A 14,867-nucleotide genomic window follows, 5' to 3' on the forward strand; every position below is an offset into this window, starting at 1 on the left:
CCCTCGTATGTTTATTAGTAATCTCTGTCTGTAATAGTTGTCCTGATCATTATGTAACACCTTGTTGAGTTCAGTGAACCTCTTCACTCCACTGGAAGACTGGGGGAATTGCTTTGCTGCTGTGCAATGTGTTCCTCGAGATGAAGTGACTGATGCAGTGTTCATCGTCTAATCTCAACTGGATGAACTCACAGAAAACATCAGACCTGAGATAGAGGGATCGATGGAAGTGCAACAGTCAGGAGAAAAGATGCGTGACTGGATGGATGCGTATTGAATGTTTTCATTCATAGGTAATGCGCAGGATCAATTAATGAACTCCTTCAGCGGTCTTGAAAAAAAGATTTGATTTGAAAACGATGAGCGAAGATGAGTGCACTGGTTCATACACCGTGTGAGTCAGATTGTGTTGACCTTCACATCCAAACAGCTGACTGTGGAGTATATCACAGGATCTGTGCTGGCCAGTTTGCATACGTTTGGCACTTGTCTTGTTAGATGGGAATAGAGAAACAAATTATCAAAAGATGGCCAAACAGACAGAGATGAAGAGAGAGAAACTAGAAGAGAGATAAATAGAAGTAAACATCAGACAGCTTTAGAGCTGCCTTTCTGAGGAGCAGTTTCAATTAACAGTCCATCAAAGGCTCTAACCATCTGTCTCATATGTGCTATAAACCACTGTTTTACACATGAGAATGCATTTGATTTGATTTTGATTTTATACACTTTATTAATCCCCGAGGGGAAATTTCTTCACTACAGCAAGGGGGCTCTCAGGGGGGAGATGCTGCAGCAGGCTGCCACTAGCGCGGCGCCAGGTAACCTGACCTGAGGTGCATGTTTTTGGATGATGGGAGGAAGCCGGAGAACCCGGAGAGAACCCACGCAAGCACAGGGAGAACATGCAAACTCCGCACAGAAAGGCCCAGGACCAGATTCAAACCCGGAACCTTTTTTGCTGTGAGGTGACAGTGCTAACCACTGCACCACCGTGCCGCCCCAAACTATGTATTCATAGTCATCATTTCTCAAACACAAACTCTTAGGGCATGCAGCTGATAGATCTCTGCTATAAACAAATATTATACAGTTCTTCATCTCATCTCACAAGATCTGTGATAAATCCATGACTCATTTAATCTTGTTAGTAGTCATACTACTTCTGTTGAATCCTAAAACAATGAAATCAGTTAAAATCAATGTCTTATTTTTATGTAACCTTTACAAGTGTAAAATTACCTTGAAATACAAATATTTCAGGACAAATTAATTATTCAAGTTGTTACTTGTGCAAATATACTTAACACATTAAATGAAGAGGTACTAATTCTACTAAACAGACAGAATGGCCTGATGGTATTATTACTAATATTAATATGATTTATTGATGCCTTTGTATACATGTAGCTGGTCCAGGTGGAGCTCTTATATATTGTGTATACTGAATATCTAACCACAGTTTATTGTATTATGTAAAACACTATTATGTTTTGACTATAGCCCTCAAATATATAGGTTTCATCACCACCTTTTTGTGTGCTGTAAACAGACAGATAACAATAATGACTGCAGACTGATGTTATCACTCAACAGAGAGAATATCAGCAGTTAACACTCATAAATTCCTCCCATACTATATGCAGCCACTATAATGGTGCTGTTGGTGGTAACAAGATAAGAATTGCATGCCGGTAGTTGAACAACAGGATATGTTGTCACTGTTGAGGTCAATATGTTCCCCATTGATTACGTCAGAGCACGAGGCTGATGATCAATGCTATTTTAGCTCAAGATCTAATGTTTAAAAACTGTGGACGGATGTTGATGCTAATAAACACCAAAAGTACATAGCAACATTGATTATGAGCTACATTAGTTATAAACAAAAATAAATATTTTATTGTCTCAGTAAAAAATAATCAGTACAATGCATAGAGCACAGTGGCAATTATGTGTAGGGCTGTAACAAAATATTTTCAAGATCAGTTATTCTGTTGAATATTCTCTGATAGATCATTTAGTCCATAAAAATAAAAACAAACATCAAATCAGCACAGCAAGTTCTGAGTCCCAAGTGATGCCTTCAAAGGTTTGTCTGATCAACAGTTTAAAAAAACAGCAATTAAAAAAATTAAGTTATTCAATTTACAGTGATGCAAAATGGAAGAAATGGCAAATCCTCACACATAAGACGCTGCAGTTTCTAAGTGATTTAAATAATTTACAATTGATTTTATTTTTACTGACCAATCTGTTAAACAAGTGGTCATTTCATCACAAATTACTGCTCATTATTACATGTAAGTTTTACAGAACTATCCTGTAGACTGAAGTAGAACAGGAAGAGCTGCATAGATGATCAAATCTGCACATTTGTATCAATTTGGACTAAAAGGAAATTAACCTGAGATTAGCTTTCAATGGATTTTGCTCAAACTAATTCAAAACATTTCAGCCAGTAGTCCTTTCGTTACTGAAAATAGTATCTACAAGACAAATACATGCAGCACTTTATATTTTGATGACGTGGACATGACATTATGATTGGCTCATCATGTTGTCGCTCATTTCTCTTCCATCTTGATATCACACAGTAAACAGTTGCTGTACATTCATTACAATAAAGAGAGTATTCACTCGTAACTGTGAGAAGAGTAAGTGTTCTGTCAGTCTGTCATTTCTGATGATGGCTTTATATATAGTACATATCTGATTCAGTCTTTAGACATGGTCACAGAATAAAGGAGAGGCACACTGGGACAAGAGAAAAATGTCTGCAGTTACTTCTAATCCCGTGGGAGTTGCATCGGTGGAAGCAGAGACTTGTGTGTCAAATGGGGAGACTGTCAAACAGGGCCCTCGAGCTTCCTTTTCTGTCAACAACACATCAAAGCATCCCCTTTCCAATTCTTCCTCTGCATTTTATCATCCCCACCAAATATAAACCAAATTTAATCTCCGTCTGTCTTGACTCACACACTTCCTGCAGCAACATCCCCCTGCCTCATTTAGGCTTTTGGTGTCTACCTGTCGTTTGTTCGCCGCTCTCTTGCTGCCATCATTAGTGCTGCATATAGAAAAAAAAAAACCAAAATGCTTGTGAGCTACAGAGCTACATTTTCTCTTTACCTCTAAAATGTTGTGACGACTCTCAGCCAACCTCAGAACTCTTCCTTCCCAGTTATATGTGCTTTTGATGTTTTTTCTCCATGCACACTCAGCTGTCCCATATGGAGGGATGAAAAAGAATGGAGCAGAGGAGGAGATCATGGTAGAGCAGACCAAACTGACTGACAGATGGACAGTCCCAGCGACGCACAGAAGAGATAAGAGGATTGGGCCTGCTTGTTGTTGCTGGTGTTGGTCTTGCCACAACTCTTAATGCAGTTAGCTTATTCTGAGCTCCACTGAATGGCACAGATGAGATGGGGCTGTTTGTGGAGAGATGTAAACAGAGTGTGAGACAAAAGGAGACAATGAGCGGGAAAAAAAATGACTTGTGTGAATGAGTGGCTGAAGTCCATCTGGTCTTCTAACACTCTCTAGCTCAACTTTTGATCTTCAGATTGCCAACGTTGAATTAGGTCCACATCTCAAGTTTGTTTCTTTAATTCTTGATTAGGCTGCGGACAGCATGTACTTCTGTTCAGCCTTCTTTTGCTCCAGCTCTGCTGTGAAAACTGGCACTTTCTCTTGTTGTGAAGGCACCTTGCAGGCCTTGTAGAGAATGACGAAGAGGATGAGGATGAGGATGCCCACTACAGAATTACAAACAATGGCCACAATGGCCCACACAGAGAGGCCCATCCTCAGATCATGTTCCATGGTCGCAATGGTCACATTAGACTTCAGAGGTGGGTCTGAGGTCTGCAGATGCTGCCACATTGGTCACTTCAACTCTGCGGATTCTCCCTGAAAAGAAAGAAAATGCATCACATCAATACTGGATTTATTTTTCAGGCACACATGTTAGGCTGCCTGTCACATGGACATGCTGATGAGTCCACAGGTGAGGTCAGCTCAGGAAAGATTACTCTCTCACTGACAAGTTAGTCATTAGGCCAAGGTGCTTTAAGCCTTCCGATGCTATATAAGGAACACGATTCAGTTCAGTGCCTGTGAGAGTAAGTTTTATTCACAAGGCTTTTTATTTTTTTGAAAGGCAATAAGTACTATTTCATTGTCAAATGCAGAACATTACAGAGGTTTCTAATAAAGCTGAACAATAGAGTATTATAATATTTCAGTAATGTACAAGAAAAAAGTGGCAGACAGATGCAAAGAAAAATTAATTCTAGAAACCACGGTTAAAATTATTAATCTGGGGATAACAGGAGAGTACAAGGAAATGTCTGTGCGTAGTTGTATGCCACAAAATCCTTTTTTATTTGTGTCCTTTATACAGGCAGAGAGCAAAGAAGTTATTAGACTGATAAAGAAGGTGCCAGTAAGCACTTCTTCTTGCTGAATTATTTGGAATGAGTTTTAGCAGCAATGTGTTTCCAGGAGGAACATGTTGGAATATAGTTGCCAATTTTGTGGCTGATATTAAATGGGTCACTGAGGTGTATTGGTGTGTATGTGTGTGTGTGTGTGTGTGTGTGTGTGTGTGTGTGTGTGTGTGTGTGTGTGTGTGTGTGTGTGTGTGTGTGTGTGTGTGTGTGTGTGTGTGTGTGTGTGTGTGTGTGAGAGAGAGAGAGAGAGAGAGAGAGAGGGAGAGAAGTCGGTTCAAGCATGAGATGGAGGATGTGAATATTTTCCCTGTCAGAGTTTAACAGATAAAAGCTCAAGCTCATCTCCTCACTTCTATACCTCCTTCCCTGCCCTCTAATGCATTTCTAATGAGACCACATATTTCCTTCTCTCCCCAACTGAGGGCAATACACAACAGTCCAAGCCTGCTGTTGAAAACTCATTTCAAAGTTATCCTCCCCTTTATGGGCATTTCATGACCAAGCCAAATAAAGATGGATAGCTACAAGTTAGAGGATGTGGCATACAAAGTTAGTCTCAGTTTGCACCACGACTCTCAGGATGCAGATGACATTACTGTGGGGAAAATGACACTCATAATCACTTCTGTCAATAAACTGCCATTACTGTTTTGCAGAATATTTTCAAAACAGCCTGAGGAACTTTTTCTCAGAAGTGAGGTAACACTAAATGTTATGTGTATGCAGGTTACAATTTCAATTAGAGCAAAGGTGAGGAATGTGTGGGCCCTTAGATGGCAGAAAAATGTGAATAGGAAGGGTCTGCATGTGTGTGCCAGAGAGAACAAAATCAAATGAGTTTGAACAGAGGACTGTTTTTGCGCTTCCATTGATTTTAGAAAGCCTTCAGTGCAAATAATAAGAAAAGTCACAGTTATTCTTTACAACACATTTTCATCAGTTATTCTTTCTAATGTAGGCGACTGTGATCTTAATAACTACGACAATTTTTTTTCTCACTAGCGAGATATATTTGTAACATTTTAGTGATTCAGCTGAAGGAAAGCAAGTGTACTCAAAAGTAAAAGAGAAGACACACAAACCAAGTTAGACTAAAATGTTCTCACTGGCATTACGGTTTTTTTTGCACAGTTACTATCAGTATTAAAGAAAGAAGAGAGTCATGCTCTCTTGTGCAATTCTGGCAGAGATGCTCATGTTTCATAGACAAGTAAAATACATGCAATATTGATGAAGTTGTCCAATCAACTAACACGTTATTCTTAAACTTATGTGTCAACAAAACCGTTAAGATGATCAGAAGTTTACATGTTTGAAAATGTGTTTTTAGTAGATTTAAAGGTGCAAACATCAAAACAGCCCTCGACTGTCACTGTACAAAGATAACCGCAGAGTGCAATATTATGCAATGACTCTGGTTGCGAGAACTAGTTAAGCTTTAGCTCTGAAACTGGAGTCATGCAACGGAAAAATACAACTTGAGTAGGCCGATGTGCTGGAAGGGAAGCTGTATGTGTGTATTTCTGAATGGTGTCACTGTCCGGCAGAAAGGCCCTTTGTGTAGATATTCAAATAATAGAATGTAAATGTATGTAAATACTAGACGGCACCACTTGTTTCCGGGAGAAGACAAGCTGCATGCATTACGCATCACCTGGCAGTGGACTATTACCCTCCATCTCATGTGACTGAACTACCTCAAAGCACATAAACATTTCATAGCCTACCTAACTGTCCCCTCTGATGTCTTGCATCCATGCACTTTAGTTATACGCTACTCCTCTTCGCACGCGCCTCAATTGCAAAACGGATTGAGATCCAGTTTTCCAAATAAACACCGATCTTCAGCAACTTCGCCACACCGTTTGTGAAGCGGAAACTTCGGCCTCAAAGTAGGTCACCGAACTCTGACCGACCGTTTGGCAGTAGTTCAACAGCAGGCACGGAGTATCGGACTTGTTTTTCAAGTCAAGCTGGCGGTGTCCCGGCCGGTTCCCAGTGACTGCTGACGGGGGCAGCGCGACAGAGCTGGGATGCTGCTGTCAGTGGGGCTGCTCATCATCCCCCCCGCCCCGCCACGCCCCGCCCCCTCCCGTCCCGTCCCGTCCCGTCCCTCCCCCTCCCTCTCTTAGTCCGTTAATACTGACCGTCTATATGAAGACGGGTTTGCAACATCCCATCAAGAGCTTTTCATCTCACCTCTGTGGAGATCGCACGTCTGTACAGTGCAAGAGATCATAGCCACAACCCAAACAATCAGTAAACGGCTAGTACAGAACAATATACGAGATCTGGACCGGAAGAAGAGAAGACGAATAAAAAAAGGAAATATAAATTCAAGATGCACTAATGCATACTAACAACAACGTAATTATTTGAACCTGGGATTTATTATAGACAATTAAACAGCTTCTCTTCGCTCTCGTCAACCATTTTATACACTGAGAAAATATATGTATGAAAAAAACCAACGTAAAATGCAGTATTTTGTTGATGGCTTTCATGTTCAAAATATTTATGGCACAAAAGGATTCATTTTCAAATTTATTGCAAAATGATTCATTTGTACAACTATACACAGCAATGAGGGTATATTGGTCATTACATTAGAAATACAGGCAGAGTAAGTGCCTTCTTCTGTGCTTGGTACACTTAAAACAAGTTGCAGAAAGCTCAAAAGATATAGCAGCTGCACAAACTTCAAACTTGTTGCCCCCATCTTTCCTCATTGCTATTCAGGACAACAGCAGGGTGTCCCTGGGGGATTCTGCTCCTCTCTGTCTCCCTCTCTTTGTGTGTGTGTGTGTGTGTGTGTGTGTGTGTGTGTGTGTGTGTGTGTGTGTGTGTGTGTGTGTGTGTGTGTGTGTGTGTGTGTGTGTGTGTGTGTGTGTGTGTGTGTGTGTGTGTGTGTGTGTGTGTGTGTGTGCGCGCGCGTATGTTCTTGCACACATCCATCTTTGTGGGAACCAATTTTAGTGTTAGAACTTGGAACGGAGGGCAATTTTGCCAAGTGGGGACATTTTGGCTAGTCCTTACTTCAGACCATCAAAGGGCTGTTTGAGGGTTAAAACTTTGCGTTGGGACGCAGCTTAGAAGTGAGATAGGGTTCGGGTTGAAGTTTGGCATTTAGTTGTGACATTATGTCAACATATGTCCTCACAAAGACTGTAAGACTCACGTATGTGAGTGGGGTACCCTGACCCAGAGTTCAGACAGAGACAAAGCATTCTTTTGAGGCCTCTCTCTCTCACCCTCACTACCGGCCTCAGAGAGAAGTTTTGCCAGGGAACAGACTTAGCCTGCTGTAATTTAATCAAAGTGGCACATATATCCTGCACATATTTCAAGGACTGAATCATTTGGATTAAATATGAAAGTAGTAACTGACAATGTAATAACGGCCAGATGATGTAGTGACTTGATATATTTAATTAAATGCAGCATGAAATGAATAAGTTAAAAAATGTAATTAAGTTTGAAGCATGAAACTACTACCTGTTGTATGTTACATTTTTATTAATAGCAGTTATGATGGTTATTGCATTCATCCTATTGCCACAATTTATTACATTATTAGTCAAATTAATGATTTTAGCACCAGGCAAATATCCTGTGTTACTCTCTATAGTTGGGATGTTATCATGACATATTCAGTCACACTGACATGATTAATTAAATTTTTAATCTGGTCATTTTATTAAATTTGGGTGATTTACTGTACTCTGTTAAATTATTCAATATACAGTTTTGTATTATCAGTAGTATGCACTGTAACAAAACAGAGTGCTTTATAAGGTCATCTTTGAGGATGCACTTCCAATGTAGGCAAGTAATATTCAATACACTGCATTAAAATCAGACTGAATTAGTCAGGAAGCAACATGTGTGCTATAGCCATCATGACAGCTTAGATGGGATAGTTATCATGGATCACTCATGGATACTCCTTCGGATGTGTGATTCATCACATCACAGAAATGCACTCAAATAAAGCCTCAGAGAATTATGGACACAGTCAAACTCTATGAGTCTCCCTGCCTCTCCTTCTGTCCTCTCTAAATACACACACACATGCATGCACCACATGCGCCTACACACACAGTCATTATTACTTGCTCTCGCAGGACATGTCGCGCCTAATCACTGCATCCCATGTCAATGAAGACGTTCACGCACCTCCATTAGCCTGTCACAACTTATCACTGTGTGTGTCTTTCAAATGTGACAGGGAGATAGGAGACAGAGTAATATAGGAAAGAAACTAGTGAGAGGAATTTTAATTTCTTTTTTAATGTTTTCCCCTTACTCTTTCATCATCATCATCATCACAGTGTGGGAAACAAATTAGAGGAGTTTCAATCTCAACATTGACGCTCGGGGATTCTTCATTTTCAGAACAGTGTAATCATGAGAAAATATACTCCCCAGCATAGTGTTATGGTTTTCATAAAACCCTCCTGTTGAGAGGGCACAGAGATAAACCAGGTCAGGTTCATGAAGGGTAATTAGATGCAAATGTTATATTTCTTTACAAACATCCTTATCAAACATCCAAACTCGCTTATCAATCTATTATTCAATTTAGGGTTATGTCTGAATCATGTACTCGCTTTTTGTGAACCATTTGATGGGAGTTATATATTTATTTGTTGATGCTGTTTTCCAGACAGAAACATTGGTTATTCTGCACAACATCCTGCTTTGGAAAACTGTCAGAACCAATCCCCCCTATCATGAGTGTACGAGGACACCTGCTGGACAATTGTTGACACTATTTCCATTTCTAGCAAACATTGTTTGCAAACATCCCAAACATGGGACAGAGCAAAATTAGTTGTAATGTTGCTCAATAAGGCCAGAGATTCATTATCATTCATTTGGATGTGAGTTTGTCAGGTCTGAATTTTCTATAGTCTGGTAGATATCGAATCGCATTAATCACACACAAGACAAATACAGTTTGGAAGGGTTATTTTTTTTTTTATTATTATCATCTTCTTTAGTTGTTCATCATAACCTGCAAAGACAAATCAGCCATTACTTGGAAAAATAAAACAAGGAAACTGCATTAAAAGAAAAAAATAGTTGAATTCTGTTAGTATGTCTCTTTTACCTGGTCGATCCAGTCGTTGAAAGCAGAGACTCTGGTGAAGACGGTAGGTTTCTTCACAAAGTTGCAGCCAAGGCCAAAGACAAAACTGGCAATGCCGTGCACTTCCCAGACACCCTCGCTGTTCTTACAGTTCAGAGGGCCACCAGAGTCACCCTGGACAAGAAAGAGAGGAGGAGAACATAGGTTTTATTCATTTAATGGCGCTACTGGCATTGGCGAGGCTTAACTATGAAAATCACCATTAGAATCATTGTTTCACTAATTATAATGGAGACATAAGAAACATTTGTCAAGTTTCTTGGCAGGTAAACAACACATAAGTATGATGAAATGAAATCCCCTTCATGTGTTTATTTGAGCACACGTATTGCTTTCAAATTCAAAGTTGTTCCACCGGCATAATTTGGTACAGAAACTTGTATGAAGTGTACAATGTAAATATGGTTCAGAATTCTTAGAGGAAAAGCCAAACACATATAATTGAAATTAACCTTCTTCCTTTTCATGCACACACACAAACATACACAGAGTACAAACTTACGTTGCATCCAGCCACAATTCCATCCCCGCCGGCACACACCATGGTGGTCCTGACAGCGATACCCCACCAGTCAAGCTGGGAGCAGGTGGCATGGTCAGCCACAGGCATCAAAGCCTGCTGCAGCTTATCAGCTATGGGGCCTCCAGCTAAAACACACAAGCAGAGTCTATTACCATCATCCACATACACTAGCCGGCTGTCAAAGCTGCTTTACAGCATTTCCTCAAGCGCCAAATTCACAGTCTGACCCAAATTTTCAATTTAGGAGTAATCCTCCCCCCAAAAGTTTCAGCTAAAATCTCATGCATGTGATTTTCATCCAAACTTTGGAGGTTTCCCTGGGTAATCCCAAAAACACACATACATCCAAACATCCCGCTCGGACACCAGTTGAGCACACTAAAGCAGGGTATGTAAAGATATTTCAGAGATGCTAAGCTAAAGACAGACACGTAAACACAGCTCAACCCTCTACAAACAGCAACTTACTGTACAGCCTGCCCCATCCAGTGATGTAGCAGGGCTGGAGGTTGGGCAGCACAGTGCCGGCAGGAGGGATACATGCCACCTGCACCTGGTCGCCCAAAGTCACAGACTCTGACAGCTTGATCATTGCAATGTCGTTACTGCAAGAAAGACAGAAAGAGTTAGAGAGAGAGAGACACTGAGGAAGGAGGTTGTTTATTTAAAACTATCCTCCAGAAACAGAAAAAAAGATAGTGAAGCAGAGCTAGATATGATAATGAGAACAAGAATGAGCCCATCAATATTTTTGTATTCTGTCTGTGTTATCATGTCTATACATATGATTAATCTACTAAATTTATTTATAACCTTACCTCTTTACATTTCCTGGATTGCAGCTACATATTTAAAAGTGACCAGTGTGCTTATAAAGGTTTACTCTTATTTGTCTAACTGGCTGCAGTTATTTGAGATGACTAAAGATGGAGAGTTTGTGTCAAAGATATGAGTTGGACTGAATTGAATAAATGGGACTTTGAGCCTCAGTCCACTTAGTCACATTGACACAGAGTAGATGAGATTATGATGTATTGTATGAAGGAGACTCAGCTCGCTCCTTGTGCTGTATGGTGGTGGTTGTGTTACCCGAGGGCTACAAGGATAGGGTTCCATTTCTCGTGCACAATAATCTTCTCAGGCAGCATGGCCTTGGAGTCAGCCTCTTCCTCAACCAGGTTGTGTTTGCCCACAAACACCCTGTAGGAGAACTTGGTGCTGTGGGAGAGAAGATGAAGTCAACCAAACAGAACAGTTACCGCACAGTTCAATGATTTGATGAATTTGATTTGATGATTGAATGCAATGGGAAAATGAGAATTTGAACTGAGCAGTGGTCCAGATGTTTTTGAGTGTGTTTTTAAACCTTTTAAGTCGGGGACTTTCCTAATCCCTATTTCTGAAGGTGAAGTTGGATTTTGGGGCCAGAATTGATCATGTAGTGTACTGTAGAATAAATACAGTACAGTCAGCAGGACATCTGTGTGTATGTAATTTTGTGGATGTGTGTACTGGCGGTTGTGTTTCAGTGTATGTGCCTTTATATTCCCCAGCCATTCGTACTTGATGCAGTGAGCAGCAGTCATGACCCAGTTGGCAGCAATCAGAGATCCCCCACAAGTGTGCCTCCATTCACCGTCCCTCTCATACTGCAGTGATATCTGGAGGTGAAAAGGGGCAACAAAAAATATACAGTAAGGAGCAGATTGTGGATGTTTAGATTGAAGCCACAGTTTGCTAATTTAATTCACAAACAACCATTTAATTATTGGATTTTCCATAGCCACTGGGTTTGACATCTAAGAACCAGATGCTGGACCCATAAGGTTTGCCAGTGAATATAAAAACACGGACAGATGTGTACATATTAGCATACCTGCCAGGGCCAGCTGTTGGGCCTGGCATCCTCTCCGTTGACCACACGGGAAGTCAGGGGCTCAATGGGTGGGGTGCCGCACCCAAAGGCTGCAAGACAAGATGGAAGTGAATGTAATGGACATGAGAACAATGAAATTATTTTTGATTCCCACATAGGAAACAAACTGCATCAATTTTCTTTTCCATAAACAAAATTGCAGTGTGTTGGCCCCCTGTGTGATTATAAGCAAGCACTCACACAAACTTGCAAACATGCACAAACAATTACACACAGAATTAGAAACTGCCAGATGTTCTTACCGCTAGCAATGAGCACTGAGGCCAGCACAATGGGGATCATGTTGATTGATGCTTCTGCAGAGGGACAGCAGGACACACACTCTCTTTTAAACTTTCCACCACAGGCAACACCCGCTCTGAATGCAGCAACACACACTTCTATTGGTTTGTCATGGCCTGCAGGGGACCAATGGCAAAGAGGGTCAGTTCATCTGGTTGCTGACGGATAACACAGGTGTCTTTTCTGGAACATTTCTCATGACCTTCCTGTACGATTGCAATGTACCGTCTGTTTAGTAAGCATGCATAGGATCTGTGTGTCCAAGAGCTCTTACATGTATAACATATTATGTTTATGTTTGTAAATGCTGAAGGTACATTCCTGACACCATCCACATCATATTCTGCGTTTGAAATCACCATTACTCGTTCAGCCTTTTCCCTGAAACCTGGAATTAAATGATTGCATAACAGCATGGGAAGACAACATCTGGATTACTGGCACTGGCCTGTTTTCTCCAAAATGTAAAACAAAAATCAATCTGAGAAGAGTTACTATGGCATATAACAATGAGACAATAGGAAACAGATGGTATCATTGATGCAGAAAATATTGAGAGCTACACTGCATTCTTTTTGACATTGTACAACATTGCCAGTCCTGCAGTGAATTCTGCAATGCCAGGAATGTGAGCCATATTGACATGATCAAACATGGCATGCCACTCAGCAAATTTCATACCCAAACATACTTTGTGATGTAAACTTTCTGTTGCACAGTTCAATTTAGTGCTAAAAACAATGGCTCTGTATCATGAGGTTGTTATAAGGACTTGAATGAATAGAACTTGAATAAGTTATGAGACTTGGAGGACATAGACACAACTCCTGTGGTATGAAAGTGTCAGAGTGTGCAAGCCTGAGGTGACTCAGCGTGCAGACATTGTAAATCTGTCAATGGCTGCTTGGGTAAAATTACATGGCACAGAACTGGATCGGTGTTACAGTGCAGTAAATAGGTAGAGTCAGTAGAAAAGGTGGTAAGAAATAGTCAGAATTTGATCACAAAATGTTTGTTTGTAATGACCTTCAAGATGTTTTTGATGAAATCAACCCAAAGTCAGAAATCGTTTAGGCTACAGGTGTTTAATTGTGTGTCTGTGCCTAACCCTGTGACAACAAACATTTAGCTGTAACAAAAAGTCATTCAGAATTATAAAAAAAAAAAAAAAACATCAAACTACTTTATGAAGACTGGACTTCTTATTCATTAATCATTTAGTTTCTCATTTCACCACTAGATGGGACAATTGATCTGTTCAGACACTAAACTGAGTAATATTACTTCACAGAGGAGCAAAAACCAAAAACCAAAACTCATGCTGTATTTGGTTGCATTTCCATTAGGGAACAACATCTAAGCTTTGCAAAGTGAGCCGTTTAGAAAATCAATCCCGAATCTAACTGGGTTGCAGCATCTGAAAAGGAGGTCACACAAAACTTTGACACTGAAAATGACACCATCTTCACCATGAAGATTTGTAATTGATAACAGCTGAATCTACAGCTCACAGCTTTTCTTTTAAAGTTTAGTTTTAAAGTTCAGTTTACAATTTACAGAGTGAAGCAAATTCTCGACGGGATGAAGAACACTTGAAAGGCAGCAAGAAAACAAGCTTAGACATCCCCCACCTGTGTTTGTTTGTGCCTGTCTGTGTGTGTGTGTGTGTGTGTGTGTGTGTGTGTGTGTGTGTGTGTGTGTGTGTGTGTGTGTGTGTGTGTGTGTGTGTGTGTGTGTGTGTGTGTGTGTGTGTGTGTGTGTGTGTGTATGTGTGATTGTCTGAATGTGCATGCATCTTTGCCCTGGTGTGTGTAAGCTTCTCTACAGCTGTGTTATGCAATTGACTGAAATCTAATTAAAATTGCTCTTCAAATCCGTAAAACATTGCTAAACTTATTACAGGCTTGTGTCCAGACTAGATGCCTCCCTTTTTGCATTTTCTGATTAAGCCTCCTGTATTCATTAATTTGATAATGGCCAGATGACATGAGATAATGAAGTGAAGTGTGCAATGAACTGATACATGAACAACAATGGGCAAAACAAAGAGCAAATGATCTCAATTAATGGAGGTTTTGTTGCAAAACTGACCACAACTACCATCAAACCTTTTCATTGAGACCTCTGATCTCCCAAATCTGCTCCTTAACACTGAAATACTGTATGTTGATATGCAGTCAGAGACAGTCTATCATGTTCTGAGGTGAGACTTGATAGGTTCATGGCTGAGCAAAGCAGAACACCTCATCTACTGAACCCCCCCTGAGGGTTTGTAACAGGTACACTTCAGACTGTTTTTCCTATCAGAACAAGAGCTGAACTCCGAATGACACTATGTATGAGGTTTATGCTCGGTTTATTTCACTATGGGGCAGTAAACACTGTACTGACCCTTGCCCTTTTCCATGTGACGCAACGGAAAAAGGTTTTGCAACAATGTACAAATATTATTGTGGCACGTCTGTGCTATTGGCTGCAGCCAGCTGTAAGTTTTTTAACTCAATTTTCCTCGCATAC

General features: G+C 40.4%; 1 protein-coding gene across 1 annotated transcript; it reads right to left on the reverse strand.

Moving 5' to 3' along the window:
- Positions 1 to 9,319: 9,319 nt before the first annotated feature.
- ela3l (elastase 3 like) lies at positions 9,320 to 12,350 on the reverse strand. Its single transcript, XM_069699663.1, has 8 exons — positions 12,311 to 12,350; positions 12,009 to 12,097; positions 11,696 to 11,793; positions 11,222 to 11,350; positions 10,601 to 10,737; positions 10,112 to 10,257; positions 9,571 to 9,723; positions 9,320 to 9,474 (listed from the first exon to the last, which is right to left on the reverse strand). Exons 1-8 carry the CDS (start codon positions 12,348 to 12,350, stop codon positions 9,457 to 9,459), a joined length of 810 nt encoding a protein of 269 aa, XP_069555764.1. The 3' UTR covers positions 9,320 to 9,456.
- Between the last annotated feature and the right edge of the window lie 2,517 nt (positions 12,351 to 14,867).

This window comes from Brachyistius frenatus, unplaced genomic scaffold (genome assembly GCF_029030835.1).
Source record: "Brachyistius frenatus isolate BFR_SWC_R1_liver_20210118 unplaced genomic scaffold, ASM2903083v1 Contig_31, whole genome shotgun sequence".
NCBI classification, from domain to species: Eukaryota; Metazoa; Chordata; class Actinopteri; family Embiotocidae; genus Brachyistius; species Brachyistius frenatus.